At 39.3% G+C, this 16,399-nt stretch overlaps 1 protein-coding gene and 1 non-coding gene across 2 annotated transcripts in view; both read left to right on the top strand.

Moving 5' to 3' along the window:
- LOC103128300 (serine/threonine-protein phosphatase with EF-hands 1) overlaps positions 1-16,399 on the top strand; it is a gene marked incomplete at its 3' end in the record, with an annotated part of 79,887 nt that overhangs the window by 41,544 nt on the left and 21,944 nt on the right. The window contains exons 8-9 of the mRNA XM_060184770.1: positions 3,572-3,686; positions 7,849-7,895. Of these exons, the coding sequence (XP_060040753.1) occupies positions 3,572-3,686; positions 7,849-7,895 (162 nt within the window). The remainder of the gene's footprint in view (positions 1-3,571; positions 3,687-7,848; positions 7,896-16,399) is intronic.
- LOC132536633 (U6 spliceosomal RNA) lies at positions 5,001-5,107 on the top strand. Its single transcript, XR_009548128.1, has one exon. It is a non-coding gene; the product is annotated as a U6 spliceosomal RNA (small nuclear RNA).

Here is a 16,399-nt window from a genome sequence, read left to right as displayed (position 1 = left end):
ATGAGTGGTGAAGCAGGGTTGCAGGTGTCTCTCTCTCATTCCCTCTCTATCTCCTCCTCCCTTCTCAGTTTCTCTCTGTCTCTAATAAATTAAATAAATAAATAATAAGTAAAAATTAAAAAAATACTACAATAGAAATGCATTCCCTTGGGAAAGAGCATCACTTAAAACGATAGCTACCCTCTGCTTTGCTCAACCCATTAGATAGAAGTCTCCTTGAGTATACTAACACACACACACACACACACACACACACACACACACACACACACACACACACACACACAATCTGTCCTGGGCCCAGCAAAATAGCTCACCTGGAAGGATACCTGCTTTGCTTTGTACATGACCCAGGTTTAAGTCTGACCCCCCCGCCCCCACAGCACTGGGGGAAGCCTCAGTGCTTTGGTCTCTTTCCCTCTCTCTGTTTCTCTTTCTATCTGAAAGTATTATTCCAGAACAGAAAAGCTGTAGTGATGACAACAATCAAATAGCAGCAACAACAATAACAACAAAAATCACCCACAAGCTTAGAGTTTTCTTTTTCTGAGATGTAATTCACATCTAATAAGCCAGCATTTAAAAGTGGCTTTTAGTACACTCACAAGATTGTGCAAAAGAGAGACTAAAGCATCGCTTCACCACTTTATGCGACGGCAGGGGTTGAAGCAAAGGCCTCACATGTGAAAAGCATGATCTTTACCCCTGAGTTATCTCTCCAGCTCTGTTAAAAAACATATATATATATATATATATTTTTTTTTTAATTTAAAACTTTCCAAATGAGAGACCAAGCTACCACTCTGTTGAATCAGGGACCAAATTCACACCCTCACTCATGAAAGACATGAGCTTAACTGCCAGGTCACGTCACTTTCTGGCACTGACTTTAAAAATACCACCACCACCACCACCACCATCATCAGTTTCAGGGCTTTGCATCTACATGATCCCACTCTTTCCAGTAAGCTCTCTTTAAATTTTAATTTTATATAGAAACAGAAGGAGGAGGAGTGAGAGGGGGAGGGAGGCAGGGAGAAGGGAAGAGGGGAGACACTATAGCACTGTTCCACCATTCATGAAGCTGCTCTTCACAGTCCTCTTATGCTGGGGTCTTGAACCTAGGTCCTTATGCACAGTAAAGTGTGAGCTCTACTGCGTGAGCTAGCTACTGGTTCCTGAAAAAGCATTTTTTGTGTTAGCCACCCTACTTGTGCATAAATTAGTATCTTGTTGTGGTTTTGATTTCCATCTAATGATGACTAATGACTAATGATATTGAACATCTTTTCATGTTACTGACCATTTGCACAGCTTCAGAGAAACATCTCCGCAGCTATTCTGCTCATTTCAGAATTAGTCTTTACAGTCGGTTTGGGGGCTCTGGTGAAAAAAAAACCAAAAAACTTAAAATCAGAATTTACCATTTTGGGGCTGAGTGGTGGCGCACCTGGTTGAGTGCACATGTTACAATGCACAAGGACCCAAGTTCAAGTCCCACGTCCCCAGTCCCCACTTGCATGGGGAAAGCTTCACAAATGTTGAAGCAAGTCTGCAGGTCTCCCTCTCAATATCTGGCTGTATCTACCATATAATTAAAAACATTTTTTAAAAATCAGAACTTACCATTTTATTATTGAGGTTGGTCATTTTTATTTATTTTTGGCAGAGCCACATGCACAATATCATTGCTCTAAGATGCTTCTTCATTCAGAGAAATAGAGGCAGAAGAGAGGCAGAGGCACCACAGCACTGGGGCTTCCCTCAGTGTGGATAGCCTTGTGACAATAAAACAAAAATTGAGGGCAAGGGAAATAGCATAATGGTTATGGAAACAGACTCCACTCATGAAGCTTTCCCCCCTGCAGGTAGGAACCAGGGGCTTGAACCCTGGTCCTTGCACATGGTAACATGTGCTCTCAATTAGTGTGCCACCACCTGGTCCCTTATAACTATTTCTGAGCATTGTTTTTGCTGCATCCCCATAAATATGGGTGTGTTGTGTTTTCATTTCTGTTCATCTCAGAAATATTTTCTTTTTAAAATTATTTTATTTATTGGATAGAGGCAGCCAGAAATCAAGAGGGAAGGGAGTGATAAAGAGGGAGAAAGAAAGACACCTGCAGTGTTGTTTCACCACTTGCAAAACTTTCCCCCTGCAGGTGGGGACCCCGGGGCTCAAAGCCCTGTCCTTGCATATTATATGTGCAATCAACCAGGTGCGCCACCACCGGGGACCTCAAAAATATTTTCTAATTTCCCTTGTGATTTCTTCTTTGATTCATTGATTAAGAGTGTCTGGTTTAATTTCCCTATACCTTTGAATTTTCCAGTTTTCCTTCTGTTACTGATTTCTAGTTCCATTCCACTGTGGTCAGAGAATATACTTTGCACTATTCTAACCTTTCAAATTTATTGAAATTTTTGTTTGTTTTTGCACTAGACTGTAAAGTTCCTTGAAGGGACTTTGAGCCTTCAAGATTATACTACTCATGGCAGACTTTTAAAAACATATTTAATTTAATATAGATAGAGGGAGAGAGAGGCATAGGAGGGGAGATAACATAGCACTGCCCCACCATTCATGAAGCTTCCTCTGATGTTGGGCATAGTGACGCTCCCATGTGATATGAGGGGCTTGAACCCAGGTCCTTGTGTATGATAAAGTGTGTGCTTACTGGGTGAGCTATCTCCTGGCACTGAGACATACTTTACAACCTAGCATCAGGTCTGGCCTGGAGAATACTACATGTGCATTTGTATTTAACACTGCAACTGTAAGCATAATTATAATGCCACTGAGAGATAACGCTGTAAAGTATTAATATTACCAAAGCGATTTTACTCAGTTGAAAAAATCTAAATCAGTGTCCCCCAATAAATAAATATGTGAGCCACATACATAATTTAAAAAGTTCTACTAGTCATATAAAAAAAGCAAAGAGAGTGGTCCGTGAGGTGGCACAGTGATAAAGCTTTGGACTCTCAAGCATGATGTCCCGAGTTCGATCCCTGGCAGCACATGTGCCAGAGTGATGTCTGGTTCTTTCTTTCTCCTCCTGTCTTTCTCATGAAAGAAAGAAAGGAAATAAATAAAGAAAGAAAGAAAGAAAGAAAGAAAGAAAGGAAGGAAGAAAGAAAAATTTCTGTAAAAAAAAAGCAAAGAGAATCAGGTAAAATTAATTTTAATGACATATATATACATATCAAAATACAACTGTCTCTCCCTGCCTTCTCTTTCATTTATGTATTTTGTCTGCATATTTCCTTAGGGCAAGAGATTTGTCCCCCTCCCACTTCTCTTGGGCTCTTAGGCCAAGAATGGGTGAATAGGTGATGGCAATTAAGACCATGGGAGTATAAATGTCCTTGGAGTTACTTATCCAATCAATGTACGAATCTCTCCTATGGGCTTATTCTATGCCAGGCACTGTGCTGAATAGACTATTTGAGAATAATTTGGAGATTATCCTGAAATGTGCTCAGATTATACTCTATTTTCTGGCTTTCTCTGCAGTCATATTTTTCTTCCAGACACATTATGTCCATTTATTCTGCTTTCCTCTCACAGGTTCTTCATGCTTACTATGTCTTAGAAGTCCTATTTGAAACCAGGAAGGCCCTAAAACAAATGCCGAATTTCACTCGTACTAAAACTTCTCCTACCAAAGAAATAACAATCTGTGGTAAGTTTCAGAACAGAGTTGCCAAATTAATGTTTGGGAGCCTCTTGGTTCTACATCATTTGCCTAACTTGAAAACTGTGTAAATTGGACTGTATTATAGAAAAAGTGTTAATATAGCGCTATCTATCATGATAATACTCTTCCCCATCTTGTCTTTGTTTTGCATACCAGCTGGCAGGAATTAATTATGTGAGACATTAAAGAACTCATAGCTTTTTATGAAGGCAGGCAGCATTTTAATACAGAAAACCACCCATGGGTGGGCTGAGCATTCTTTGCCCTCCACCTCATTCTCATTACCATTGTTCCATGTTGCTCTTCCTAGGTGGGCCTCTGTACCACTGATGCTGGGAAGAGAAAAGCCCAAGGTCAGATGAAGATTAAACTCTTCTATGCCCTTGGCTGCTGTTTTAGATTTTTCCCAACTGGTCTCTGCAGCATTTAGGAAAGAGGGAATGTACCAGAAATCTGTTCCTTGTTCTTCTAAATAACAAGAGTTGAGATTTTGTTATCATACAGGCCAGCCAGGCAGGCTATTGCTTCAAGAAACAGTACACATAGAAATTCAACACAGTTGGCACCCAGCATGCTTGCAACTGTCTGAGAATGGAGCGTGTGGAAGGAACAGCAATTCCCTTAACTTCTAATTAAGCCCTTAGGTTACAAAACAATGATTGTTATTTTCCGAGTCAATTTTTAACCAGTATATCTTTTACTCTGGCATGTAGAAGTGGATTTAACAATCTAATTAAACCATTTCCATTTCTAATATGTGAGAGTGGTGACAGGGCATGTCCTGACACTGGCTTTTGAAGAGTTTTCAGTGGTTCAATTCCAACCTAATAGGCCACTTTTTCTGCTTAGCAGATGATGCATTGCAACCATGCGGTGTTTTGTTCAAAGCCTCATGAGCTCATGGAGAGGAAGACTGTTGGGTCATGACGCTCAGGAATCCATGCCAAATCCATGAAGCCCATGCAGCTAGGGCTAGTTTTGTTATCAGAATGTATAATCGGCTAAACAGAGAGTGGAAGCAGTTCCTACTTGTTTCCAGAAAAGCTCCAGTTGATATTGTAGACTTTGGAAAAAGGTTGTAGAAGAAAACATGGTTTAATGAGAGGGCATGGAAACCCTGGAATCATTGAGTATAAGAATTGAAGGGCTCTTACAGAGACCATCTGGTCTATTGCTTGTGCCTATAGATGAAATCGAGGTCCAGAGAGCTAAGTGTGTTTCCCTTTCATACTTTTCTATGTAGTAACTCCCCAGCTCATTCAGCTAGTTAGTGGAAGGATCAAAAATTTAAAAAAAAAAGTGCTTACTTCAGCAGCACATATACTAAAATTGGAACCATACAAAGAAGATTAGCATGGCTCCTGCGTAAGGGTAACTCACAAATTCATGAAATGTTCCATACTTAAAAAAAAAAAAAATCAGGTCCTATCTTTTTCTTCCTCTGCTTCCTCCATCCCCTTTCTACCTGAAAAAAGTCAATCTGGAGCAATGAAGCCCCAGTGATGACAGACATTTCCCCTCCACCAAAAAAGTTCTCTGCACCCCAAACTAGAGTCACCCTTGCTTCTATTATATACTGATGTTCCATTTTCCATCCTGAGACAAAGACTAGGGAATGAACTGATTGGATGGTTTCATATTCTTCATTAGCCCTACACTGGGCATTTATTTCCAGACTTTTTCACATAGTACAATTTGTGGAGGGAAAAATACGATTTTATTTTATTATTTCCATATAGTTGAAATCTTCTGTTGTATATATTTGGTAAATTTTAAATGTAGACATTTAAGAAAGGGACTGGATGGTGACACAGTTGTTTTAAGTGTATAAGTTACCTTGCATGAGGACCTGGGTTCCAGCCTCCGATCCCCACCTGTGGGTGGCAGGGGGTGGGGGCTTCACAAGTGGTGAGACAGTGAAGCAAGTGTCTTTCTTTCTCTCCCCCTCTCTTGACCAATCTCTCTCTATCTCTGTCATCATAATAAAATTTAATTAGGGGCCATGTGGTGGTGCATCTGGCTGAATGCACATGTCACAGTGCGCAAGGACCCAGGTTCGAGCCCCTGGTCCCCACCTGTAGGGGGAAAGCTTTGCAAGTGGTAAAATAGTGCTGCAGGTGTCTCTCTCCCTCTCTATCTCCCCCTACCTTCTCGATTTCTGGCTGTCTCTATCCAATAAATAAAGATAATTAAAAAAATTAAAAATAGAACGCTTTCAGATAAATAAAATGAAATAATAAAATTATTTCAAATGAATAAAAATAGAATTTAATTAAAATATGTTAAACTGAGCAAAGGTTAAATTCTACTTGGTAATTAATTTAGATACAAAAGATAAAATTTATGAACATAGTCTATGAAAGACAAGTATCTTACCAAGAAATAGTCATCCAAATAAGGTTTTGGATATTCACATATTAACTCTTCTAATTAATGGTTTCATATATTCATATGGTTTTCCATAGTCAACTAAATTTTGTAAAGCTGTGACTCCATTTGCATCTTCTACAACTAATAAAAATAATGCCAAATAAAATTTTTCAGATGCTACTGCTGCCGTAGATCTTTAAAACACTGTTTTAGGGAGTCCGGCGCTAGCACAGCAGGTTAAGTGCATATGGCGCCAAGTGCAAGGACCAGCGTAAGGATTCCCGTTCAAGCCCCTGGCTCCCCACCTGCAGGGGAGTCGCTTCAGAGGCAGTGAAGCAAGTCTGCAGGTGTCTGTCTTTCTCTCCCCCTCTCTGTCTTCCCCTCCTCTCTCCATTTCTCTCTGTCGTATCTAACAACAGCGACATCAGTAACAACAACAATAATAATTACTATAATAAGACTTCCCTGGATTGAAGACCCCACCAATATGTCCTGGAGCTCAGCTTCCCCAGAGACCCACCCTACTAGGGAAAGAGAGAGGCAGACTGGGAGTATGGACCGACCAGTCCATACTCCCAGTCTGGGAGTATGCAATTACAGAAGCCAGACCTTCTACCTTCTGCAACCCACAATGACCCTGGGTCCATGCTCCCAGAGGGATAGAGAATGGGAAAGCTATCGGGGGAGGGGGTGGGATATGGAGATGGGTGGTGGGAATTGTGTGGAGTTGTACCCCTCCTACCCTATGGTTTTGTTAATTAATCCTTTCTTAAATAAAAAAAAAATTAAAAAAATAATTACTACAATAAAAAACAACAAAAGGGAAAATAAATAAATTTTTTTAAAAAAGAATATTTTAAAATAAAAAAATTAAAAAAAAACACTGCTTTAAAAAACAGTGCCTTGGGAGTCGGGCGGTAGTGCAGCGGATTAAGCGCAGGTGGCGCAAAGCACAAGGACCGGCTTAAGGATCCTGGTTTGAGCCTCCTGCTCCCCACCTGCAGGGGAGTCGCTTCACAGGTGGTGAAGCATGCCTGCAGGTATCTTTCTCTCCCCCTCTCCATCTTCCCCTCCTCTCTCCACTTCTCTCTGTCCTATCCAACAACGATGACATCAATAACAACAACAATAATAACTACAACAATAAAACAAGGGCAACAAAAAGGGAATAAATAAATATTTTTAAAAATAAAAAACAATGCCATTAGCAATTAAGTACATTTATTGAGTGCCTACTATGCACCAGTTTTATGGGAGGTATTTAGGATTTAATGCTGACTATTCAAATAGATAATACTGTTACTTTCCTAGAGATTACAGTGTAGGCAGTGGAGAATAATTTCTTGAGTTTTAAAGTGAGAGAAGGTTGGATTCGAGTTCCAGTTCTGATTGGTAGCTGGGTAGCTTTGCACAATGGCTTGACTACTGTAAGTGTCATTTGTAAATGAGAATGAAAATATTACCCATTTCAGAGAGAGGTTCTAATGATTGAAGAAGACAGTTCGTGTAGACATTCAGCACAGAGTAAGGTAAACACTGCATAAATGGCAAGAGAGAATGGGTAATTGTAATGTTGTGTGCTGTGCCCTATAGGAAAGAGGGCCAAAAAAAAAGTACTATGAAAATGAATTTCCAATGGAATTAATATAATCATAGGGTAAAAACCCATTGTACCTAAGGATGCCTGGAATATATCAGTAGTGCTAAAAAATTCTGTAACAAAACTATTTTTTTTCTTGTTTCCTACTCAATAGTCATTTTTCTATTTGCTCTCCAGGTGATTTGCACGGGAAATTGGATGACCTTTTTTTGATCTTCTATAAGGTAAATTATTAGTTTGCCAACCATTTGTGCTTTTGATGGGGAAGAATGGTCCTAGGGTAGTTAACAATATCATTTTTATCACAGATATGTACCAAATCTCAGGTGTAAAATAACAGTTTTTCAACAGTTTTTAATACAGGAAAGTCAAAGGTTCATAGTTGGGTATCTTTTCTTTTTCCACACACATTTCGAAAATTTTTAATTGGAATCTTTGCACAATATTATAATTTATATATGCATTAGGATTTATACTTGATTGCATTTATGGTCTTTATTATATCATAAGTGTTTATTTAGATGGTACAGAATGGGAAGGTTAATCTGTTTTATTTTATTTTGTTCAGAAGTGTTCATATCACATACCAGTCTTTTCTTCTAGTGCACACTAGTCATTCATGAAAGGAGTTCCCTGTATTTAAGTGGTAAAAGCTCTCTTCTCTGCCCTGATTCACCTTTGCTGAGCTCAGTTGAGTCATCTAGGGTGATGACTCCTCCTTCTTTGTTGGGTTTTTACTATAGGAGCCAACACAGAAGGCACAAAGGATGATGTTTCCCTGCATCTCTGATTGGATTAGTTTCTCTCTAAATCAGCAGTTGTGGCTTGAATGCTTGCTTCTGAGAAATGTGAAAAATTGACCCTGAGGTGATGTCTGGAAATTTTATTTTTATCTAAGACAACAGGCAGTTGTTTATTTTCATTCTTTTGAAGATGGATGCCCTTTTCCCCCAACACTATTTATTGAAGAACCTTTCCTTGCTCCATCGTCAGCTTTTGACTCCTTTGTCATAAATTAGTTATCTATATATGTGTGGGCTTATCTGGGGTCTCAATTATGCTCCATCAATCAGTATATCAAGTTTTAGTTCAATACCATGCTGTTATTTACCATGTTAATTACTATAGCATTGTAGTTTAGTTTAACATTGGGAAAAAAAAAACAACTCCATTCTTTTTCGTTTATCTCCAAAGTGTTATCTTTTATCTCCAAAGTCTTTTGTAGTTCCAGATACACTTTGTGAATTTTTTGTTTTACTTTTTGAAGAATCCCGTTGAGATTTTGATAGGAATGGGATCAAATCTGTATGTCACTTTAGGTAACATAGCCCACTTCAGTGATGTTAATTCTTCTAATCTTTAAGCATGGGATATCTTTTTAAAAAATTTCTTTATTGAGGAATTAATGTTTTACATTCAACAGACAGTAAATACAATAGTTTGTACATGCATAACATTTTCTAGTTTTCCACATAACAATAAACTCCCACTAGGTCCTCTGTCATCCTTTTTGGACCTGTATTCTCTGTAGTCTTTTAGTTTGGTGCAATATGCCAATTCCAGTTCAGGTTCTACTTGTGTTTTCTCTTCTGATCTTGTTTTTCAACTTCTGCCCGAGAGCATGGGATATCTTAAAGTATAGTTTATCATAGAAACTCAATTCTTTTATTTCATTCACTCAGAATAGAACTTAGAAGGGAGTAGGGCAAGATAAACAGGAGTGGATGGATGGAGCTGGCACTTTGGAGATGCAATTGAGATTGCAAGAGGTCTAAGCAAGGATCTGGGGCATGATGGCAGAGTGGGGTCAAAAGAAATAGGAACTGCCTGGGTAGTCGGTATCAGGAAAGCAGATCACACGTTTCATAGTGAATCAGACAAAAGAACATTTCTGGGAATCAACCTCAGAATCCAAATTGGATGGAAGAGGAAGAAGAACTGTACTGGGACAGAAATGGGGGGACTGAAGGATTAATATACTTTCTGAGGTCAGGGAGCAGGTTGACTAGGGCAAGAGCCTTAAGAAGCAGGATGTTGGGGGTCGGGTGGTAGCGCAGCATGTTAAGTGCACATGGCGTGAAGTGCAAGGACCGGCGTAAGCATCCTGGTTTGAGCCCTCTGCTTGCCACATGCAAGGGGGTCGCTTCACAGGCGGTGAAGCAGGGCTTCAGGTGTCTATCTTTCTCTCCCCCTCTCTGTCTTCCCCTTCTCTCTCCATTTCTCTGTCCTATCCAACAACAGTGACATCAATAACAACAACAATAATAACTACAACAATTATAAAACAACAAGGGCAGCAAAAGGGGAAAAATGGCCTTCAGGAGCAGTGGATTCATGGTGCAGGCACTGAGCCCCAGGAATAACACTGGAGGCAAAAAAAAAAAAAAAAAAAAGCAGCAGGATGTCGTATGGAGAGTTATCCAAGATGGCAGCCACAGTGTGAATAGCTGAAACATGTGAAAAAGAATATTGGAGACAGGGAGGTCAAGGCTGTGGAAAGCAGGTGTTTTAAATACTTTGGGCTTTGGACAAGAGATGTGAGGCAAAGGGATGCAGTCTAGGCAGAAGTAGTGGGTCTAGAGGAAGGAGGCTGAGACTGGCATGTGCTGATCTGTCAATGACTATGAGGAACCAGAGGGCCATCCTATTGTAAAAAGAAAAGAAAAAAAAAGGCTCTTTTTTTCCTGCAGGTTTTTAAAAAATATATTTATTTATTCCCTTTTGTTGCCCTTGTTGTTTTATTGTTGTAGTTATTATTGTTGTTGTTATTGATGTCCACTACCTATAACTAAGAGACTCACCATTGTCACAACATCACTAGGTTATTCTCTCTTCTCATCCACTGACAACACTGGCACTTTGATTTCACAAAGTGAAACCTTACTCATCTATCCTTCAGTTTCCCCATTTAAACCAGGCACTGTTAAGATTCTGGTGTCTGCAGTTGATCCCATAACACATTTTCACTTGCTTCTCACTCAAGTCTACTAAGATTTGAATACATGGCCCTAGTAGTCGTTTGCTTTCCAAATCTCCTCTCACCTTGCTCTACCCAAATCCATACAAAATAATAGTGTCTTTTCTTTGATTATCAAACTCTCAATCTCTACTTCCAGAACACTGCCATCGCTTAACTCACAAAATAGTTCTTGCCTTCATGTGGATGCTATATTTTCACCTTTAGTTCTTTTTACAGCACTTCTTACCACCCACCTCCTCCTGTTCAATCTTTACATTACAACCTTCCAGTTTTATATGCTCTAAGTAGCCTTGGTGAGAGAATTAAAGAAACATGTCCAAATTCTCTCTATTCTGTCTGACCCAGTCTCCTTTCCCTAACCACACCCTAATATCTTCAACTGCCTCTCGCAAAAAAATTTCTCCTCTGCCTCAGAAGTGACTTTCCTATTTATTTTTTATTTTTTTTAGTTTTCTTTTTTTCTTTTTTTTTTTAAATAATTTATTTCTTTATTGGGGAATTAATGTTTTACATTCAACAGTAAATACAATAGTTTGTACATGCATAACATTCCCCAGATTCCCATTTAACAATACAACCCCCACTATGTCATTAATCATCTTTCATGGACCTGTATTCTCCCCACCCACCCACCCACCCCAGAGTCTTTTACTTTGGTGTAATACTCCAATTTCATTTCAGGTTCGACTTGTGTTTTCTTTTCTAATCTTGTTTTTCAACTTCGGGCTGAGAGTGAGATCATCCCATATTCATCCTTCTGTTTCTGACTTATTTCACTCAACATGATTTTTTCAAGGTCCATCCAAGATCGGCTGAAAACGGTGAAGTCACCATTTTTTACAGCTGAGTAGTATTCCATTGTGTATATAGACCACAACTTGCTCAGCCACTCATCTGTTGTTGGACACCTGGGTTGCTTCCAGGTTTTGGCTATTACAAATTGTGCTGCCAAGAACATATGTGTACACAGATCTTTTTGGATGGATGTGTTGGGTTCCTTAGGATATATCCCCAGGAGGGGAATTGCAGGGTCATAGGGTAGGTCCATTTCTAGCCTTCTGAGAGTTCTCCAGACTGTTCTCCACAGAGGTTGGACCAATTGACATTCCCACCAGCAGTGCAGGAGGGTTCCTTTGACCCCACAACCTTTCCAGCATTTGCTGCTGTTACCTTTTCTGATGTATGACATTCTCACAGGAGTGAAGTGATATCTCATTGTTGTCTTGATTTGCATTTCTCTGACAATCAGAGACTTGGAGCATTTTTTCATGTGTTTCTCAGCCTTTTGGATCTCTTCTGTGGTGAATATTCTGTCCAAGTCCTCCCCCCATTTTTGGATGGGGTTATTTGTTGTCTTGTTGTTGAGTCTGGCAAGCTCTTTATATATGTTGGTTATGAAACTCTTATCTGATGTATGGCATGTAAAGATCTTCTCCCATTCTGTGAGGGGTCTCTTGGTTTTGGTAGTGGTTTCTTTTGCTGTGAAGAAGCTTTTTAATTTGATGTAGTCCCATAGGTTTATACTTGCCTTAGTCTTCCTTGTAATTGGATTCGTTTCATTGAAAATGTCTTTAAAATTTATGTGGAAAAAAGTTCTGCCAATATTTTCCTCTATATATCTGATAGTTTCTGGTCTAACATCCAAGTCCTTGATCCACTTGGAATTTACTTTTGTATTTGGTGAAATACAGTGATTCAGTTTCATTCTTCTGCATGTTTCAACCCATTGTTTCCAACACCATTTGTTGAAGAGACTCTGCTTTCCCCATGTAATAGTCTGGGCCCCTTTGTCAAAGATTAGATGTCCATAGGTATGGGGCCTCATTTCTGGGCTCTCAATTCTATTCCACTGGTCAGTGTGTCTGTTCATGTTCCAGTACCAAGCAGTTTTGATGACAATGGCCCTATAATACAGTTTGAAATCTGGGAGTGTGATGCCTCCGGTTCTGTTCTTTTTTCTCAAGATTGTTTTGGCAATTCTAGGTCTTTTCTGGTTCCAGATAAACATTTGTAGCATTTGTTCTGTTCTCCTAAAAAATGTGCTTGGGATCTTGATGTGGATAGCATTAAATTTGTATATGGCTCTGGGTAATATATTCATTTTGATGATGTTAATTCTACCAACCCATGAACATGGAATGTCTTTCCATTTCTTTGTGTCTTTTTCAATTTCTTTGAGTAGTGACTCATAATTTTCAGTATACAAGTCTTTCACTTCTTTGGTTAGGTTTACTCCTAGATATTTTATTGTTTTTGTTGCTATAGAAAAAGGAACTGATTTCTGGATTTCAATTTCTTCTAACTTAGTGTTTGCATAGAGGAATGCCACTGACTTTTGAATGTTAATTTTATAGCCTGACACATTACTGTATTGCCTGATGATTTCCAAAAGCTTCTTGCTGGATTCCTTAGGTTTTTCCATGTATACTATCATGTCATCTGCAAATAAGGAGAGTTTGACTTCTTCTCTTCCAATCTGTATGCCTTTAATTCCTTGCTCCTGCCTGATTGCTATGGCAAGAACTTCCAACACTATGTTGAATAGTAATGGTGATAGTGGGCAGCCCTGTCTAGTACCTGATCTGAGGGGAAATGCTTCCAGTTTTTCACCATTGAGTATGATGTTGGCTGTAGGTTTGCTATATATAGACTCCACTATCTTCAGGAATTTTCCATCTATTCCCATTTTTTGTAGTGTTTTGATCATAAAGGGATGTTGTATTTTGTCAAAGGCTTTCTCTGCATCTATTGATATGACCATGTGGTTTTTGGTCTTGCTTTTGTTGATGTGGTGGATCACATTGATTGATTTACGTATAGTAAACCAACCTTGCATGCCTGGGATAAACCCCACTTGGTCATGATGAACAATCTTTTTGATATACTGCTGTATCCGGTTGGCTAGAATTTTGTTCAATATTTTCACATCTATGTTCATCAGAGATATTGGTCTGTAGTTTTCTTTTTTGGTTGTGTCCCTATCTGCTTTTGGTATCAGGGTGATGTTGGCTTCATAGAAGCTGGAAGGGAGTATTCCAGAGTCTTCAATCTTCTGGAAGACTTTTAAAAGTAGAGGTATTAGTTCTTCTTTGAAAGTTTTGTAGAATTCATTTGTAAAACCATCTGGTCCAGGACTTTTATTTTTGGGAAGATTTTTGATAACTGTTTCAATTTCATTAGCTGTGATGGGCCTGTTCATGTTATCCACTTCCTCTTTACTTAGTTTTGGAAGTTGGTAGGTATCTAGGAAATCATTCATTTCTTCCAGGTTCTCTAGCTTGGTGGCATATAGTTGTTCATAGAAGCCTTGCATGATATGTTGAATTTCTGCAATGTCTGGTGTGATATCTCCTCTTTCATTTACTATCCGATTTATTTGGGTCTTCTCTCTTTTTTATTTTGTGAGTCTGGCTAAAGGTTTGTCGATTTTGTTTACTCTTTCAAAGAACCAACATTTACTTTCATTGATCTTTTGTATGGTTTTCCTATTCTCAATGTTATTTATTTCTGCCCTAACTTTAGTGATTTCTTTCCTTCTGGTTGCTTTAGGATTCCTTTGTTGTTCTTCTTTTTTTTTTATTTTTTATTTTTTTTAAATTTTTTATTTAAGAAAGGATTAGTGAACAAAAGCATAAGGTAGGAGGGGTACAACTCCACACAATTCCCAACACCCAATCCCCATAGCCCACCCCCTCCCCTGATAGCTTTCCCATTCTCTATCCCTCTGGGAGCATGGACCTAGGGTCGTTGAGGGATGCAGAAGGTAGAAGGTCTGGCTTCTGTAATTGCTTCCCCGCTGAACATGGGCGTTGACTGGTCGGTCCATACCCCCAGTCTGCCTCTCTCTTTCCCTAGTAGGGTGTGACTCTGGGGAAGCTGAGCTCCAGGACACATTGGTGGGGTCTTCAATCCAGGGAAGCCTAGCCAGCATCCTGGTGGCATCTGGAACCTGGTGATTGAAAAGAGAGTTAACATATGAAGCCAAACAATTTGTTGAGCACTCATGGATCCCAAGCTTGGAATAGTGGAGAGGAAGTGTTAGGGAGGTACTCACTGCAAACTCTAGTGTAGTCCTGCTTTCAGGTATATATTTTGCAGTAGTTTATGGATACGTGTGCACATAAGCTCTCTCTCACAGAAACTGGTGTATATCTAGGTTATGGGACTTTGTTAGAAAGTGAACTACCTGAGATGAAATTAGAGTGTACTATTAAAGGAAAGGTCTCACCCGAGTAATGAAGCTGAAGGGTTGTCATTCCACACGTGAAGTCTCTGGATACATTCTGAGGTGAAGCATGTTGAGGTAGCAATCGTTGCTTTGGTTAGGTTGTGATCGGCAGATGCAATGTTATTTGGTTTGGATTGGGAGATGCATACAGGAAAGTGGGTCCTATCCAAGGGTTCCAGGACTGGGGGAAGTAGGGGCTCTATAGTGAAGATGTGAGGTTCCTGCTGTCTTAGGGTTCAAAAAGACACTCAATAGTTAATATTATCATCACATTATTTGTTAATTGGGTTAACTTTGAAAAGTCCCTTTGTTATGGTTTGCTGGACAGTACCCAGTATCTTGTATATAGCTGTGCTATTGGAAGCTTCTAATCTACTTGGTCTAGGCTTTGGAGAGAGTCCGCATATCAAATACATAGCCTATATGTTAAAAAGATTCAGTTTGTCTTTTGAGAAACTTTGAGACATACAATTGATTTCCCCCTCTCATATTAATTAGCTACTGATTTATATGTCTACATTTTGCTAGGAGTGTACCTAAACACCATTCCCACCACCAAAGGACTGTGACCCATCCCTCCCACCCACTCCCACCCCCCACTGGCCCAGGAAGCTACATGCCTACCCCTCACCACTGGGTTTTTACTTTGGTGCCCTATGTTGTTCTTCTTCTAGGTCTTTAAGATGTGCAATCAGGCTATTTATTTGTGCCTTTTCTTGTTTCCTAATGTGTGCTTGTATAGCTATGAACTTCCCTCTTAGGACTGCTTTAGCTGTGTCCCAAATATTTTGATAGCTTGTGTCTTCATTTTCTTTGAATTCTCGAAACATTTTGATTTCTCCCTTGATTTCCTCTTTAACCCAGAAGTTGTTAAGAAGTGTACTGTTGAGCTTCCACATTTTGGGACTGTTACTAATCTTTTGTTGATTGTTAAGTGTTAGTTTAATTCCACTGTGGTCTGAGAAGGTGCTTGGGATGATTTCAATGCTCTTGAATTGGCTGATGCTGTCTTTGTGGCCTAACATATGGTCTATCCTTGAGAATGATCCATGTGGATTTGAATAAAATGTGTATTCCAGTTTCTTGGGATGAATGACTCTGAAAATGTCCAATAGTTCTAGTTTATCTATCTCTTCATTTAGCTCCCTTATGTCTTTACTGATTTTCTTCCTGGATGATCTGTCAAGTTGAGATAGTGGGGTGTTGAAGTCCCCTACTATGATTGTGTTACTGTTAATATATTGCTGTAGCTCTTTCAGTAGAAGTTTGATGTGTTTAGATGGCTTCTCATTGGGTGCATAGATATTAATAATTGTTAAGTCCTCTTGATTGACTGATCCTCTGAGCATTAAGTAGTGTCCATTCCTATCTTTTTTAATCTTATCTATTTTAAAGTCTATCATGTCAGATATGAGAATAGCTGTCCCTGCCCTTTTTTGTGGGCCATTGGCTTGTATGATAGTTTTCCATCCTTTCACTTTAAGTCTGTGTTTGTCTTGTTGAGTTAGGTGAGTTTCCTG

Source organism: Erinaceus europaeus, unplaced genomic scaffold, assembly GCF_950295315.1.
Source record: "Erinaceus europaeus unplaced genomic scaffold, mEriEur2.1 scaffold_483, whole genome shotgun sequence".
Lineage (NCBI taxonomy): Eukaryota > Metazoa > Chordata > Mammalia > Eulipotyphla > Erinaceidae > Erinaceus > Erinaceus europaeus.
Note: the sequence above shows the minus strand (reverse complement) of the source record. Positions and strands in the feature narration are given on the sequence as shown.